The following is a 14,530-nucleotide window of genomic DNA, read 5'->3' as shown; positions in this document are numbered from 1 at the left end:
ATTCTCCCAAGGTTTCAGCCCATTTCAAGATATTCCATGTACAGTGGTAATTCTAACTTCAGATGTTGGATTTTCTGGGTTATTTCTTGCATGATGTCAAATACTAGTTAGTCCAGCTCAAGTGTAGACAATTCAACATGATTCTGTGTGGGATACAAACAATGTACTGTATTAAGACACTCACTCACTGTATAGTCAACATGTTTATCACTGAGCATACATGTAAATAACAACTTTAAAAATAATAGCTTACCTTGCAACCTTAACAACTACTTCATGCTGTTCAGCACAATATAGTAAACTTAAATGGCTACTTCACACGTGTGTCCACTCTAACACGAACCCTCCTGTCATAACTGCCTCCACCCCTACTCCCTTGTATTTCCTACTTCACTCAGCACCACAAAACAATCACAAAAAATTGCGAATTTTTAAAAATTGTCTTTTATTAACGATTTTCATTGTTTACAACAAACAGCTGCCAAACTAAAAATAAAATCTTATGCAGGCACACTAAACAAATATTTCCATTGGATAAAATCAATAAATAGATCTCTGTTTTTGTTAGATTTATAGAACATTATAACAATGTGAAAAACTGTAAAAATGTTTACGGAGTCTAGATTTTCTAATTTTACATTTTTGAGATTTTGAAAGTGGGAATCACAAATGTGGCTTTGTGGTTTGTGAAGTCTGCTCCAACATCAATCTTATAATGAAGGAAAAAATTAATGTAATACAGATTCTTAATACTCTATCATAAAATATAATTTCACAATGGCTTTCTTTACATACTCTTTTTTACAGTAAATCTGCAGAATAACAATAGAGCTACCATTAATTTTTCCATTATCTTAAGCATATAGCAGAATATTGTGCAACTGCTACTGTAAGCAAAACATCTTAAATGCATTTATCTTCAGGTATAACCAATACGTAAACACACTTGTATAAAAGTAACATAAAAGGCAAGCTATTTAAATAGTCTCTATGTTCAATAACCAAATGCAGTAAACTGTTATCTGATGAACATTACATGACATCAGTAACAAATTTCCAATTTCAGTGAAAAGCAGGTACTAAGGAAAACATGAGTATGTACTTTGCAAAATTAATACCTTGAAAATAATTTATATTAAATACTTATGCTTCAGTTCTGAAATAATGTACGCGTGAATTCAATGTAATCCAAGGCTCCTTGAATGGGTCTTTCTGTTTTTGGATCAACGTAAGGCTTCATTCGAGCAACACAGTAGTCTGCCATTTCTTTAGTGAGATTCTGAAACAGAAAATATTGTTAAGACAACATAACAATACGTAAATATGTACACATTTTTAATACAATCATTTCGTACAGAAAAGGACAACCAGGAATAGTATACTCTGAACATTCAGGGGCTGAAATTCAACGGCTTTTAAAATAATGATAAAAGTAGAACACATTTTTTTTTAGCTAAGGACTCATTATTCCTGTTCATTCTTCAGATAAATGACGGAATGCATGAATGTCAAGACTTGAGGAATGCATGAATCTCAGACTTAGCTGAACACTATCTCTGATATGAAAACCTGTTTTGCAGGAAGTCTTTTCAGAGCCAAAGCACAGCACCAATGAGGCACACAACAAAATTGACACTGCAGTTATTTATTATCAAAAAATCTACTTAGAGTTCCCAGTATTTTCTGTACTTGCAAGGCTTTATTTAAGTAACAGTCACCTATATTCTATTGCAGCAGGAATACTTACAGCATACAATTCTTCTTTAGTGACATATGGCCGATCTCCAGCTGTGATAGCTCTAAATGCATTTTCAATTTCTTCTGAACTCTGTACATTTTCAGTCTCCTTACTAATCATGAAGGCCATGTACTCTTGCAGTGACACATAACCATCTCTGTTAGGATCTACAATATCTGTAACAATTAAAAATGTTCTTAATTCATAGAAAAACAAAGTACCCCAGTTACCAATATCACATGTAACCATAGAACATTTTTAAATGACAACAGTTGCATCATTATGAATATAAATCAATCATAAAACATAGAGGAAAAATAATTACTTACCAAGAATGGCATCAAAGTCATGATCAGGTTGACCTTCTTCCACCATTGGAAGATCATAACCCAAAGCACGGAGGCAGGATTTGAATTCTTGATGATTCAGGCGACCACTCTTATCTTTATCAAAGTGTTTGAACATCATTGAAAATTCTTTGAGTGCATCTTCACTAACTCCAGATTGGTTACGTGCTTGAATTTGTTGTTCCAAATTATGCTGCATACGCATGCCTAACTGATCGAGCTGGTCCCATTGTTGTGCAAGACCAACAGTACTGTGCTCTGTATACCTATTATCCAGGATCAGGTGTTCTTCAAGAATTGCTCCCAAGTCTTCTATTCGTTTCAGATCAGATCGTCGTGCTCTGACTTCTCCAGCTTTTCGCTGAAATCAACCACAATACACACATTCTTAATCATATTAATCACACAGCATAGTCAACAGTTTTTCTTCCTCACTATTACAGTTTCTGTCTTAAATTACCATTGCGCTTATGGTAAACCATTTTGAGCCATAATTCCATTCTTTACTTTGTCCTTTGCACTGTTTCTTTTTCCATCTCTCAAGAGTGTGCAAGGGTTGACAACCTGAGCTCATAAGGATCAGATAACAATAAGAAGAAAACAAATCAGTGATAAATGAGTATGAATTAACACTGCCCAAATAATTAACCATTCTTTGCTCTGAATAATTTCATTTCTGTAGAATTTAAAATATGAAGAAAACATTTACAGTCACCAACAATGGCATTTATATAAAGATATGTCTCTCACTTCAATTTTTTAAGTATTTCCTTTAGTCACACCACAAACATATTTTATACAACTGAAAAAATAAATAAAAGTGCTGCAGTGTAGGCAAAAGGAATGTAAATGAAATAATTATGAATCATAATGATTTACTGATTAATTGATATTCAAATTGCAATGTGGTGGAGTTTACCTAGTGCAAGCAAATGACTGACAAACTGTTTTATTTTGAGTTTGCAGCAAACTGAGAGGTAGTATGAAACTACATTACTTGAAGTTCGTGACTGCACATGGGTTATTTCATGAAATATACACTGAAGTGCCAAAGAAACTGGTATAGGCATGCATATTCGAATACAGAGATGTGTAAACAGGCAGAATATGATGCTGCTTGTATAAGATAGAAAGTGTCTGGCGCAGTTTTTAGATCGGTTACTGCTGCTGCAATGACAGGTTATCAAGATTTAAGTGAGTCTGAACGTGGTGTTATAGTCAGCACATTAGCGATGGGACACAGCATCTGAGGGATTTTCCTGTATGATCATCTCACAAGTGTACTGTGAATGTCAATAATCCAGTAAAACATCAAATCTCTGACATCACTGCGGCCAGGTAAAGATCCTGCACGAACGGGACCAATGACGACTGAAGAGAATCATTCATTGTGACAGAAGGGCAACCCTTCCGCAAACTGCTGCAGATTTAAATGATGAGCCATCAGCTAGTGTCAGTGTGTGAACCATTCCACGAATCATCATCGATATGAGCTTTTGGAGCTGAAGGCCCACTTGTATATCCTTGATGACTGCATGACACAAAACTGTACGCCTTGCCTGGAGCCATCAACACTGACATTGGACTGTTTATGACGAGAAACACGTTGCCTGGTTGGACGAGTCTCGTTTCAAATTGTATCGAGTGGATGGAGACAACCTCTTGAATCCATGGATCCTGCATGTCAGCAGGGGTCTGTTTAAGCTGGGGGAGGCTCTATAGTGGTGTGGGGTGTGTGCAGTTGAAGTGATATGGGACCCCTGATATGTCTAGATACGACTCTGAGAGGTGACAAGTACATGAGCATCCCGTCTGATCACCTGCATCCATTCATGTCCATTGTGCATTCTGATGGACTTGAGGAATTCCAGCAGAACAATGTGACACCCACATGTCCACAAATGCTACAGAGTGGCTTCAGGAACACACTTCCGAGTTTAGACACTTCCACTGGCCGCCAAACTCTCCAGACATAAGCATTATTGAGCATATCTGGGATGCCTTGCAACATGCTACTCAGAACAGCCCTGCAGGATTCATGGTGTCAATTTCCTCCAGCACTACTTCAGACAGTAGTTGAGTCCATGTTACATCACACTGCAGCACTTGTGTGTGCTCACAGGGACCCTACATGATATTAGGCAGGTGTACCAGTTTTTTTGGCTCTTCAGTGTACATCTGCTATGAAATTACTGCATAGCATTAACTCCTACCTCTGAAGTACCAAGTACAAGATTCTTACTTTAAAACAAAATGAGCAGCACCTCAAACTTTTGATGCAATGAAGCATTTCAGTTACACTTTAATAAGTGTGATTAAGCTTTTTATCACCATCTACAATATGATGATGAAAGGAAAAGGTACGACTAACCAATGACAAATCTTCATAACAACAGATCTTCAGAAAAACTGATGGAAAAAACTGGAGCTCTTTGTTACAGTGCATGTGCAGACATATCTACACACAGACAGAAGCAGATTATGACTTTTCTACTATGAACCTCACAATGCAAAACTTTCCTAATGCCCTTTGTATTATCATTACATAATTCTAGAACATGTAATTCAAAGTATTTTTACTTTCTTCCACTCAGAAAAAAACCCACTTCAAATTCACGTAACATTCAATAGTTTCATTCTCATGTTTCTTACCTTTGTTGCCTCCAGCTGCTGTTCTAGAGATCCAGAACCTTCCATCATAGATGCTCTGGAAATTGAAGCAGCTAATCAATAAAAGAACACAAAGCAGTAACTAATGACTTTAATTTAATAAATTAGTTGTTCTACAGTTACCTGTCATTGGGAAACATACCATACATACAATTCCAATATAAGAGTAACCTAAGAATCCTTGCACAGTGATTCATTTTCAGTACATGAATGAATTGTGGAAATTTGTTATTTGAGGATTTCAAACAACAATGTACAGTATATTAATAATGTGAATCTTTTATCAAATAGCCTTCAGGGTCAGAGAACTTTACATACTAATTTAAAGTGCTAGTGCAAGAACCAAAGCACATTAAACAGCAACAATTAAAAATGTTGTATTCCAACAGGAAACAAATTTCGATTACCCAACAGCAATCTGAATGGGCATACATATCCAAGGGCATGGTTTCAGAAATGAGAGAAGATATTATGCAGAGGAATCTTAAAACAAGAATGAAAGATGTTCTATGAAACTAACAGCATGTAGCTCATTTCTTAACATCTCTGACAAAAAACATGTGTGCTGAGGCATTTATCACTTGATAATTTTAAAGGCATTGACATCCTTTGTTAGAAATTAACATGTAAGTAAAGCAGGACACTGCTAATGTTTTTGGTTTCTCTGCCACTGTATCTGCACATGACAGGTTTCTTTGCCAGGTATCATTTATGAGAGACTATGTCCTGTTTCACCCATGTTGTTAGATATCCAGTTTAATAATCACAAGGTTTTATAATGTAGGTATCAAACTGGTATTTCTGACAGAACTGCTGACACTGCCTTAGGTAATACAACATGCTGCAAATATTGCTAAGTCTAATAACAAATCAAACATATTCTCCAACTATTCCATAAAATCAACTTTATAGTACTTCACACAACAAAGAGATAAAAAGGTTAATGCCTGGAGTTGATATGCTGCTTTAAAAAAGCAAACACATTTGCTAACTCATTTCTACATGACAAATGGTTTTTCGCGCCATCAAGCATGCAGTAAATACAAACACAGCATTAGAGAATTGTTTTGGTATGTATCATAGAGAAGCAGGATTTATGGTCTACAACCTTCATACTCAAGACTGTTGCAACATTAACAGGCACAAGAAATTTAAATTCATCAGACAAGGCTAAAGTTAAGGAATTAATAGATATGAATCGCACACTAACACAAATGATCATACCAGTGATATACCAAACTGCTGGCTTTTAACAGTTGTGTTCCAACTGTTACTCAGCACCTCTATTATGGCAAAGCTAGCCAATATCATTCATACTATTGCAATCTGATTACTTTTTACAGAAAGCAGCTGAATGAAGTAGTTGATGATAAAAAAATGGATGTTTTGAAATTTCACACATTACATAACAAAAGTGAACTTACAAAAATGTATTTATTCATATCTTCACCAAGTAGTGGTATATCAGTTGGTATTTCCAAACACCTAGTGAAATCTTAACTTAATGTTGATCCTAGAGGTACATGTTTTATTCTCATTTCCAAATATAGAAGGAGAGGACACACATTAGATTTAGTTCTGACACTGTGTTAATTGATGTTTTAGTAGTACAACCATTCACTATCTTTGAGACAAACATATTCACCCGTCCCATCCAAGGAGTCTGTATCTGCTCATCCATTGTCGATCAAAAGGCAGGAAACGTCATTTCATTTGTAAATATATCAATTATTAGAAACAATTTTCATAGAAAGTCAAAAGAATATAAGATTAAACACACAGAGAAGTATTTTCAGATTACCATAATCAATACAGTTACTTGATCTGCAACTTTTATTTCCTGTTATGGAATGTTACCTTTAATAATGTTTTTTTACTATCATTTAATGTTACCTTAAAAAAATTCTTTAAAGTGGTGACAAGTCTACAATGGAACAGTAATATTTGGTTCTTGAATATTTCAAACGGATTGTACACTTATGTTTGAGTGCACACAATGTATGTCCAGTGCCCTATAGTTAGTTTGGATTTCAGTGTCTTCACTGCACTCCCAATATACCAGATACTCATATTAAACAGCAACTCCAAAACCTCTTCAATAGGCCACATATTTATCAGCCCAGACAAACAGTACACATGTAACTAAAGACTGGACTATGAAAAGAAGACTGAAATAATCCTTTATCCTCCAAGAAATAATGAAGTAAGCTAACACACTTATCAGTCGAACTACTTATCTTGCAACAGAGAAAAAGAGCAAATTAATGATTTAAAATTATAACAATTATTTTATTAACAGATGAAAAATAAGCCCTACATCCTGAATTTCAGATCTTGTTATGCATGAGGTATGCCAAAAAAGTAATGCACTGCATCCTTTTTCTCAGCCGAAAACTGTGCTTCAAATGCGAAATGTTATCTATGTATGTATGTATGTATGTATGTGTAAGTCTCCTGAGCAAGCACACCAAGATTTTGTCACTTCCAACATATAGTGTAGCTGCAGAACAGTTTCAAATTGGTGTCTGTAGGTGATGTACATTACAACGTGCCATCATGGAATTTCTCACTGCAGAGAAAAAAAAAAAAAAACTGGGGGGAATATTCACATATTCTTGTGCAGTCTATGGAGCATCTGCTGTTGACAGAAGCAGTTAGACACTGGGCATGGAGGGTGATATCATCAGAAGATGGTTTGGTAGAGCTCCATGATTTATAGTTGCCGGGGAGACCATCTACGACTACCACACCTGACCTAGCCCCCTCGGACTTCCACTTGTTTGGGCCATTAAATGATGCAATTTGTGGAAGACATTTTGAGGACAATGAGGAGGTAGTCACACAGTGAATCACTGGCTCCGCCACCAGGACAAGGATTGGTACTGATAGGACATACGCGCCTTTGTTTCGGGCTGGAGGAAGGTCACAGAACGGGACGGACATTACATGGAAAAATAGGATGTGTAGGTGAAGCACCATTCTCTCGTGTGTGGAATTTTCATTATATTCAATAAAGAATTGTTGAAGAAAAAAAAATGTGGTGCATTACTTCCTGGGCAACCCTCCTATTACGGAGGGTCGCCCACGAAGGAACCTGACATACATTATAGTTTTCTCAATAAATCAGAAAATTTGTAATGTGTATTTCTGTGCAGAATGACTTACTATCAGAATGATTCTGTTTTTCATGCTCAGTGAACACTTGATGCAGAACAGCATATAGGTTTTATATTGACAAATTTTTACAAACAGTACTATTTTCAATGCACTCTTAAATAGTAAATTAAATGAACAGAACTCAAAATGTTTAGGAAACAATACCTGGTCTCTGTAAGCCATTGGTGGAATGCATTGGCATGTTTTGCGAACTCCTTCCTCAATTTGTCATTTTCCTCTTGTCTCTGTGCTTCTTTAGAGAGCTCAATATCTCGTTCCTGTATTAAAAATAAAAAAGATTCCATCAGTCCACACAGCAGTGGTAAATAGTTAACCACCGTGTGTGTGTGTGTGTGTGTGTGTGTGTGTGTGTGTGTGTGTGTGTGTGTGTGTGTGTGTGTGTGTGTGTGTGTGTGTGTTCACAGATAATTTAGCTTAGTGTAGGCAATTAATTCTCCACCTGTAAGAAATACCGAACAGAATGGACACGATACCTGTATCTACTTGCTATTTATATGAGGTTCATTCAAATGAAACCTGGTCAATGCATCTATCTTTGCCTTACACACAAGGTGGCACCATGTAACTGCGGGTATGGTAGCACCAACTACTGATGTATACACACCGTTTGATGTGTATCACCAGTGTGGTTTCATGCCGAAGAGAAGGTGGTCACACAAATTATCATCCACTACCGAACACGCAGGTGAGTAAGCAGGAACAACGAGGAGTGATTCAATTTTTGGCGGCGGAGGGAGTTGGAGGCCGTGAAATGTATCAACAGATGAAGGTTGTGCGCGGTGAGTAGAGTCTGGGTCGTTCAAGTGGTGTGGAATGGAGCAAATGATTACTGGAAGACGATGCTGTCCTGGACAGGCTCATCATGTCATCACACCAGAAATGGTTGTGAAAGTGAATGCTTTAGTCTTTGACAACCACAGAATCACCGGGGATGACATCCATTGGTTACTGGGTATTAACGTGGGCACCGCACATGCCATAACTTTTGAAAAATCTGTGCACAATGGGTTCCTAACCAACTGACCACTGAACAGTGAACAGCGCAGTACTCAAATGACTGTCTTTGAATCGTCTGCAATGTTATCATGAGGAAGAATACAGCTTTCTGTCGGGTACTGTCCCACATGACGAAACATGGTGTCACCATTTTGAATCGGAAAGCAATTGTCAGAGCAAGTAGTGGAAACATGCAACTTCACCAAGTCCAGAGAAATCAAAAGCAGTACACACCAGTTCTGGTAAGGACATGATGTCCTTTTTTTGACCACAAAGGCCCACTGCTTCTGGAACGGGGAACCACCATCAATACCTAGCATTATCAAGCCACTTTACAGAACCTTAGATGAGCCAAGTCGAAACGCCAAGGCATGTTGTCCAATGGCTTTATCATTCTGTGCGTTAATGCCCGTCCACACACGACCAATGCGGTGCAGATGACATTGCAGCAATTTCGGTGGGAAATGCTGGAAGATCCACTGTACAGTCCAGACCTTTCACCATGTGGCTTTCATGTGTTTGGAACTCTAAACAAGCTGTCCCCAGACATCAATTCGCAATGGATGACAAAGTGTTTTACTGGGTCCAGGCCTGGATCGGACAACAGCCTACTAGCTGTTTCAAGGTTGGAATCGACCAGCTAGTGTCACAATGGGATAAATGTACCAACAGTTTTGGCGACTATTTTTGAGTATGTTTCCTGTGTTTTAACTACATTTTTGAGTTAATAAAATTACTACTATTACCTGACACTAGTGACCGGGTTTCATATGCCCCTTATATAACACTATAAATAAATGTGTTGTGTGGTGCCAGTACTTGTGAAATGAGCCTCAAAACCCTCTGACTACCAACAGGAAAGATCTTTAACTAACCACATACAGATTGTCACTTATCAGTGGATTTCAGAAGAATCTGGCACACTTCAAAATTTAGGAAGAGAACACTAAAATCAGTAGATCTGAAGATAACCGAAACAGCTCTTATTTTATACAAAAATACCTTAATAATCTTCTGTAGATTTCTCCATGTATCTTCTAGTGCTTCCATCGTAAACCAAGTGTATGGATTTGGCCCAACATTAAAATTCTTTATCTGCTGATCCAACTTTGCAAGGGCATCAAAATCAGCTTGTGCTGATGAAAGGGAGGCCTGAAAGAGACAGAAAGTCAATGATAACTTCAGTACACTGACAACAAAACTAGATTGAGCTGAAAACTTTGATTATACATGAAAGATCTTAGCAACATTTTTATAACAGTTTTATTACCTGAAATTGTTGATGCGCCTCTCTCAATGCCCTGATTTCTTCAATAGAATTGCAGCGAACTGGGTCAGTTAAATCTTCCTCTGCATTTTCAAACCAAGAATTAAATGCTGAAGCCTTCTTTGCAAATGTGAGATACAGTTCTTCAATCTGTCTGAACTGTTCTTGCATTCGAAGTAATTTCTGCTTACGAGCATCTGAATCTGCCAACAACTTCTGCCATCTACAAAAATCCACATTATTTTTTTGTGTTATTAGCTTTTCTGCATGCAGTAATGATCTATTTCATATGAAAAGGTATATTAATAACATTCACACACCTGGCTATTACATCAGCATGTCTCTTGAGAATCGCAGGTGTCTGATCGTGTGAAGCTGAAACTAACTGTTCTTTCAGACTTGTGATGTTCTGGATACCTTCATGTTCAAATGCATGGAGACCTATTGACAGAAACATGATGAAAATGTCTCGTTGTGACTGTATATAAGATACTGCCCAAACTTAATATTTATAGTCTCAAGTGGACAACTTTTAGAGACACAAATTTACATTTAGTCCGAGCAATCGTACGAAGTCTGTTCAAAAAAATTGTGGAACATTCGTAATTTTGCGTCAATGGTGCGTTGGAGCGAAATGCGGCTGGCATCCCTGCACATGTATGTGTTTAATGTGTGACTGCCACTAGTTTCATTGTTGTATGTCTGTGAGTTATTGTTCACGGCTGTATTGAGTAGGACGTTGTGTCACACATTTTGCAGATTTCAAGATTGCGGATTTACATGAACTATCCATCTGCATTAAATTTTGCATGAAAGTCGCGTAAACCTTTACAGAGACACACAAAATGATGCAGGAAGCCTACGGTGATGAGGGCTTATGCCAAACTCCATGTTACAAATGGTTCACACAATTTCAAAATGGCCAGACGCTCGTGTCAGGGATGTCAACGAAACTGAGCATGTTAATTGAAGACTGACTGTCCAAGAGATTGCAGAAGACTGTAGCACTACAATTGGATTGTCATGAAATCCTCACATAGCATCTTGGAATGCATCGTGTTGCTGCCAAGTTCGTCCCACAGCTCATAAGTCAAGTCCAGAAAGACCTTTGCCTTGCAATCTGTGAAGAGTTTTCAGACTACGCAAGTGAGAACAAATGTTAATTGATGATGCTATTGGGACATGTGGGAGAATGTGAGAAGGAAATGTGGCAAGATAATTCGTGGCTCTCACATCGCACTAATGCACCTCATCCTCCATACTCTCCAGACATGGCCCCATGTAACCTTTTTCATACTTCCAAAGTTGAAAACCCTATTGTAAGGACCAAGATTTACAATGATGTAAGCGATAAAAGAAAATTCACAGATGGCACTTTCAATAATCCAGCAAGAGGCGTACCAAGACTGCTTCCTGAAGTGGAAATGGCATTGGGCGTGGTGGATCAACTGTGGCGGAAAGTATTTCAAAGGAGACCATGCACTATAAGTAAAACATAAGCGCAGAAAAATTTTGTGGAACAAGTTCCAAAATTTTTTGAACAGACCTCGTATTTAACATTTGAGAATCAATTTTTTGATGGAATTAATTTGAGAACTGAGTTTATAAAGAGAAAAATATGACAATGTAACAAACATTTAGAAAAGTATTTTCTACACTCTAAACAGAAAAGGAAATTAACAATGTGACATCCTTTACAGAAACTGACAAGTTCAGGAAGTTTATGAATGGCTGTTGCTCTGACACTTAAAATGAGGAAATACAACACACACATTTAGTGGTACAATACTAATGAGAATTTTATTTACCTGCATCAAATGTCTCTTGTTTTGTCAGAAGTGTCTGCACAGTGGAAAGATCACGACCAAATTCTTCTGATCGAACGTGAGTTTCCTTATCAGCAATCCACGATTCAACAACATCTGCTTTCCACATGAATTGTAAATATGCTGAATTTTCCATCAACTTTAACTTCCGACGAGCAGCAAGTGAGGCCAAGTGATCTAATTTCACCTGCAGAAGACATTATTGTAACACTTATCTTACAAATACAGAAACAGCTTTATTTGAAGTATTTAAACTAATAATTAATGAAGCATAAAAACAACTTGTAATTAGAACACAGAAATACATCTAACTTTTTACATCTTCTTCTACAGTCAGTCATTTGATCAATGACGCAGTTTAGCACTAATGTGCAGAAGTTCACAAACTGGGAATTGCAGCAGTATTTTATAGATAAATGTCACCCAATGGCAATTGTAAAGCAAATCTTTCTTATAGGAAATAAACTGGATGATGATAATACTGGGTGGCTATCTTACAGGTTAGAATGACAAATTCTGTGAGAGGAAAGATGGTGACAGACTGTATCACTATAGTAACTCATCTAAAAAATAAAAGAAGAACTGTTCCAATAAAGGATCTGCCACGTTAGTCAAAATGTTGAAGTACACAAGAGTTGGCTCACAACTTTTACAGATCAACCCTTTTCCGATAAGAAAACAAATTTGGTCTCAGTTTTCTATGGCTTCCAGTAATGTTAAGTATCATTTATAGTCTTGTAATCTTGTAATTATTGTAGGTGACTCAGTTCTTGGGACAGATTTTCAGCATCTGAGATAGCTTTTACTCAATGCACTAGTGTAGCTTGTTTCTGAATAGAGACAACAGAAAAGCAGTCTTCTAGCACCCCCCCCCCCCCCCCAGAAAATAGGGGAATTCTTGAGGGTTGAAGGACAGTTCAATGGTCTAAACATCCTATGTACATATGCAGCCTTTTAGGATGGCTACTATGGCACTGGGCAAACAATGTCAGGTGGAACAAGAAAGGAGTTTACACCTATAGTACACTAAGAGATCCGTCTTGGCAAACGCGCCAACAGGTCCGTCTTGGCAAACGCGCCAACAGGTCCGTCTTGGCAAACGCGCCAACAGGTCCGTCTTGGCAAACGCGCCAACAGGTCCGTCTTGGCAAACGCGCCAACAGGTCCGTCTTGGCAAACGCGCCAACAGGTCCGTCTTGGCAAACGCGCCAACAGGTCCGTCTTGGCAAACGCGCCAACAGGTCCGTCTTGGCAAACGCGCCAACAGGTCCGTCTTGGCAAACGCGCCAACAGGTCCGTCTTGGCAAACGCGCCAACAGGTCCGTCTTGGCAAACGCGCCAACAGGTCCGTCTTGGCAAACGCGCCAACAGGTCCGTCTTGGCAAACGCGCCAACAGGTCCGTCTTGGCAAACGCGCCAACAGGTCCGTCTTGGCAAACGCGCCAACAGGTCCGTCTTGGCAAACGTGCCAACAGGTCCGTCTTGGCAAACGTGCCAAGAGATCAGTCGTGGCAAACGTGCCAAGAGATCAGTCGTGGCAAACGTGCCAAGAGATCAGTCGTGGCAAACGTGCCAAGAGATCAGTCGTGGCAAACGTGCCAAGAGATCAGTCGTAGCAAACGTGATTGTGAACATGTACATAAAACCACATTTGATGGCATCTATGATACTACAAGGGCAAACAGTTTCTGGGATTGCATAATACAAGATGCAACCAGAATTAATATAATTGAAAAAGCACCTTGCAATTAAATTTGACAATTGTGAAGGAGCCTAAAACAAAAGATCATGACTATTTTGCTAATTCATATTGTCATTCATTTGTATAGCCACCTCAATGTACAAATATTCCGTGGGTCCTTAAAGCATATCCTGAACTGTAACAGTATGACATTCGTCTAGAAAAAACATCACACTGAATAAACATGGGTTCAGGAAAAACTGTCCCTATGAACAAACAGCTCTTTCTTTCACACAAAATGTCTTGCAAATTGTATGTGCAGCTCAACAGATAGATTCTGTTTTCATTCAATCCCAAAAATGTGTTGACTGCTGTATCAAACTGTCAACTGTTTAATGAAATGTGCTCCTACTGCTTTTGCTTACAAATATAGGACTGACTTTAAAAATTTTTGTATTAATGAAACTAAATATGATGTTAATGTTTGGTTTGTGGGGCACTCAACTGCACGGTTATCAGCTCCCCTACAAATTCTCAACCTCTGCTCAGCCCATCTCGCCATATTCATGAATGATGATGAAATGATGAAGACAACACAAACACTACGTCATCTCGAGGTAGGTGATGAAACTAAATAGTCTTCCATGATGAAAACTCGAGAGGAAATCATTTCTAGAAGAGTGAAAAGCAAAACAACTATAATCCAAACAGCAACGGGAGATCCCTCATAGTTGATGTAGGTTTTATACAGCTGCTTCACACACACATCACAACCAATCATATAAAAATTTTATTTATGTTATGATGGCAATGCCTCAAGTGTTGCTA

General features: G+C 38.1%; 1 protein-coding gene across 2 annotated transcripts in view; it reads right to left on the bottom strand.

Moving 5' to 3' along the window:
* Window positions 1-426: 426 nt before the first annotated feature.
* LOC126299173 (spectrin alpha chain) overlaps window positions 427-14,530 on the bottom strand; it is a 124,164-nt gene continuing 110,060 nt past the window's right edge. Inside the window, exons 33-42 of one of the 2 annotated variants that reach the window (XM_049990938.1) lie at window positions 12,004-12,208; window positions 10,516-10,636; window positions 10,199-10,418; window positions 9,931-10,080; window positions 8,077-8,189; window positions 6,401-6,424; window positions 4,738-4,792; window positions 2,068-2,446; window positions 1,748-1,914; window positions 427-1,279 (exon numbers count right to left, since the gene is read on the bottom strand). In XM_049990938.1, the coding sequence (XP_049846895.1) occupies window positions 1,151-1,279; window positions 1,748-1,914; window positions 2,068-2,446; window positions 4,738-4,792; window positions 6,401-6,424; window positions 8,077-8,189; window positions 9,931-10,080; window positions 10,199-10,418; window positions 10,516-10,636; window positions 12,004-12,208 (1,563 nt within the window). In that variant the 3' untranslated portion in view covers window positions 427-1,150. The remainder of the gene's footprint in view (window positions 1,280-1,747; window positions 1,915-2,067; window positions 2,447-4,737; window positions 4,793-6,400; window positions 6,425-8,076; window positions 8,190-9,930; window positions 10,081-10,198; window positions 10,419-10,515; window positions 10,637-12,003; window positions 12,209-14,530) is intronic. The other variant, XM_049990939.1, reaches the window with a different exon arrangement.

Source organism: Schistocerca gregaria, chromosome X, assembly GCF_023897955.1.
Source record: "Schistocerca gregaria isolate iqSchGreg1 chromosome X, iqSchGreg1.2, whole genome shotgun sequence".
In the NCBI taxonomy this organism is placed as follows: domain Eukaryota; kingdom Metazoa; phylum Arthropoda; class Insecta; order Orthoptera; family Acrididae; genus Schistocerca; species Schistocerca gregaria.
The sequence above is the reverse complement of the archived record's forward strand: the minus strand, read 5'-3'. Positions and strand labels throughout refer to the sequence as shown.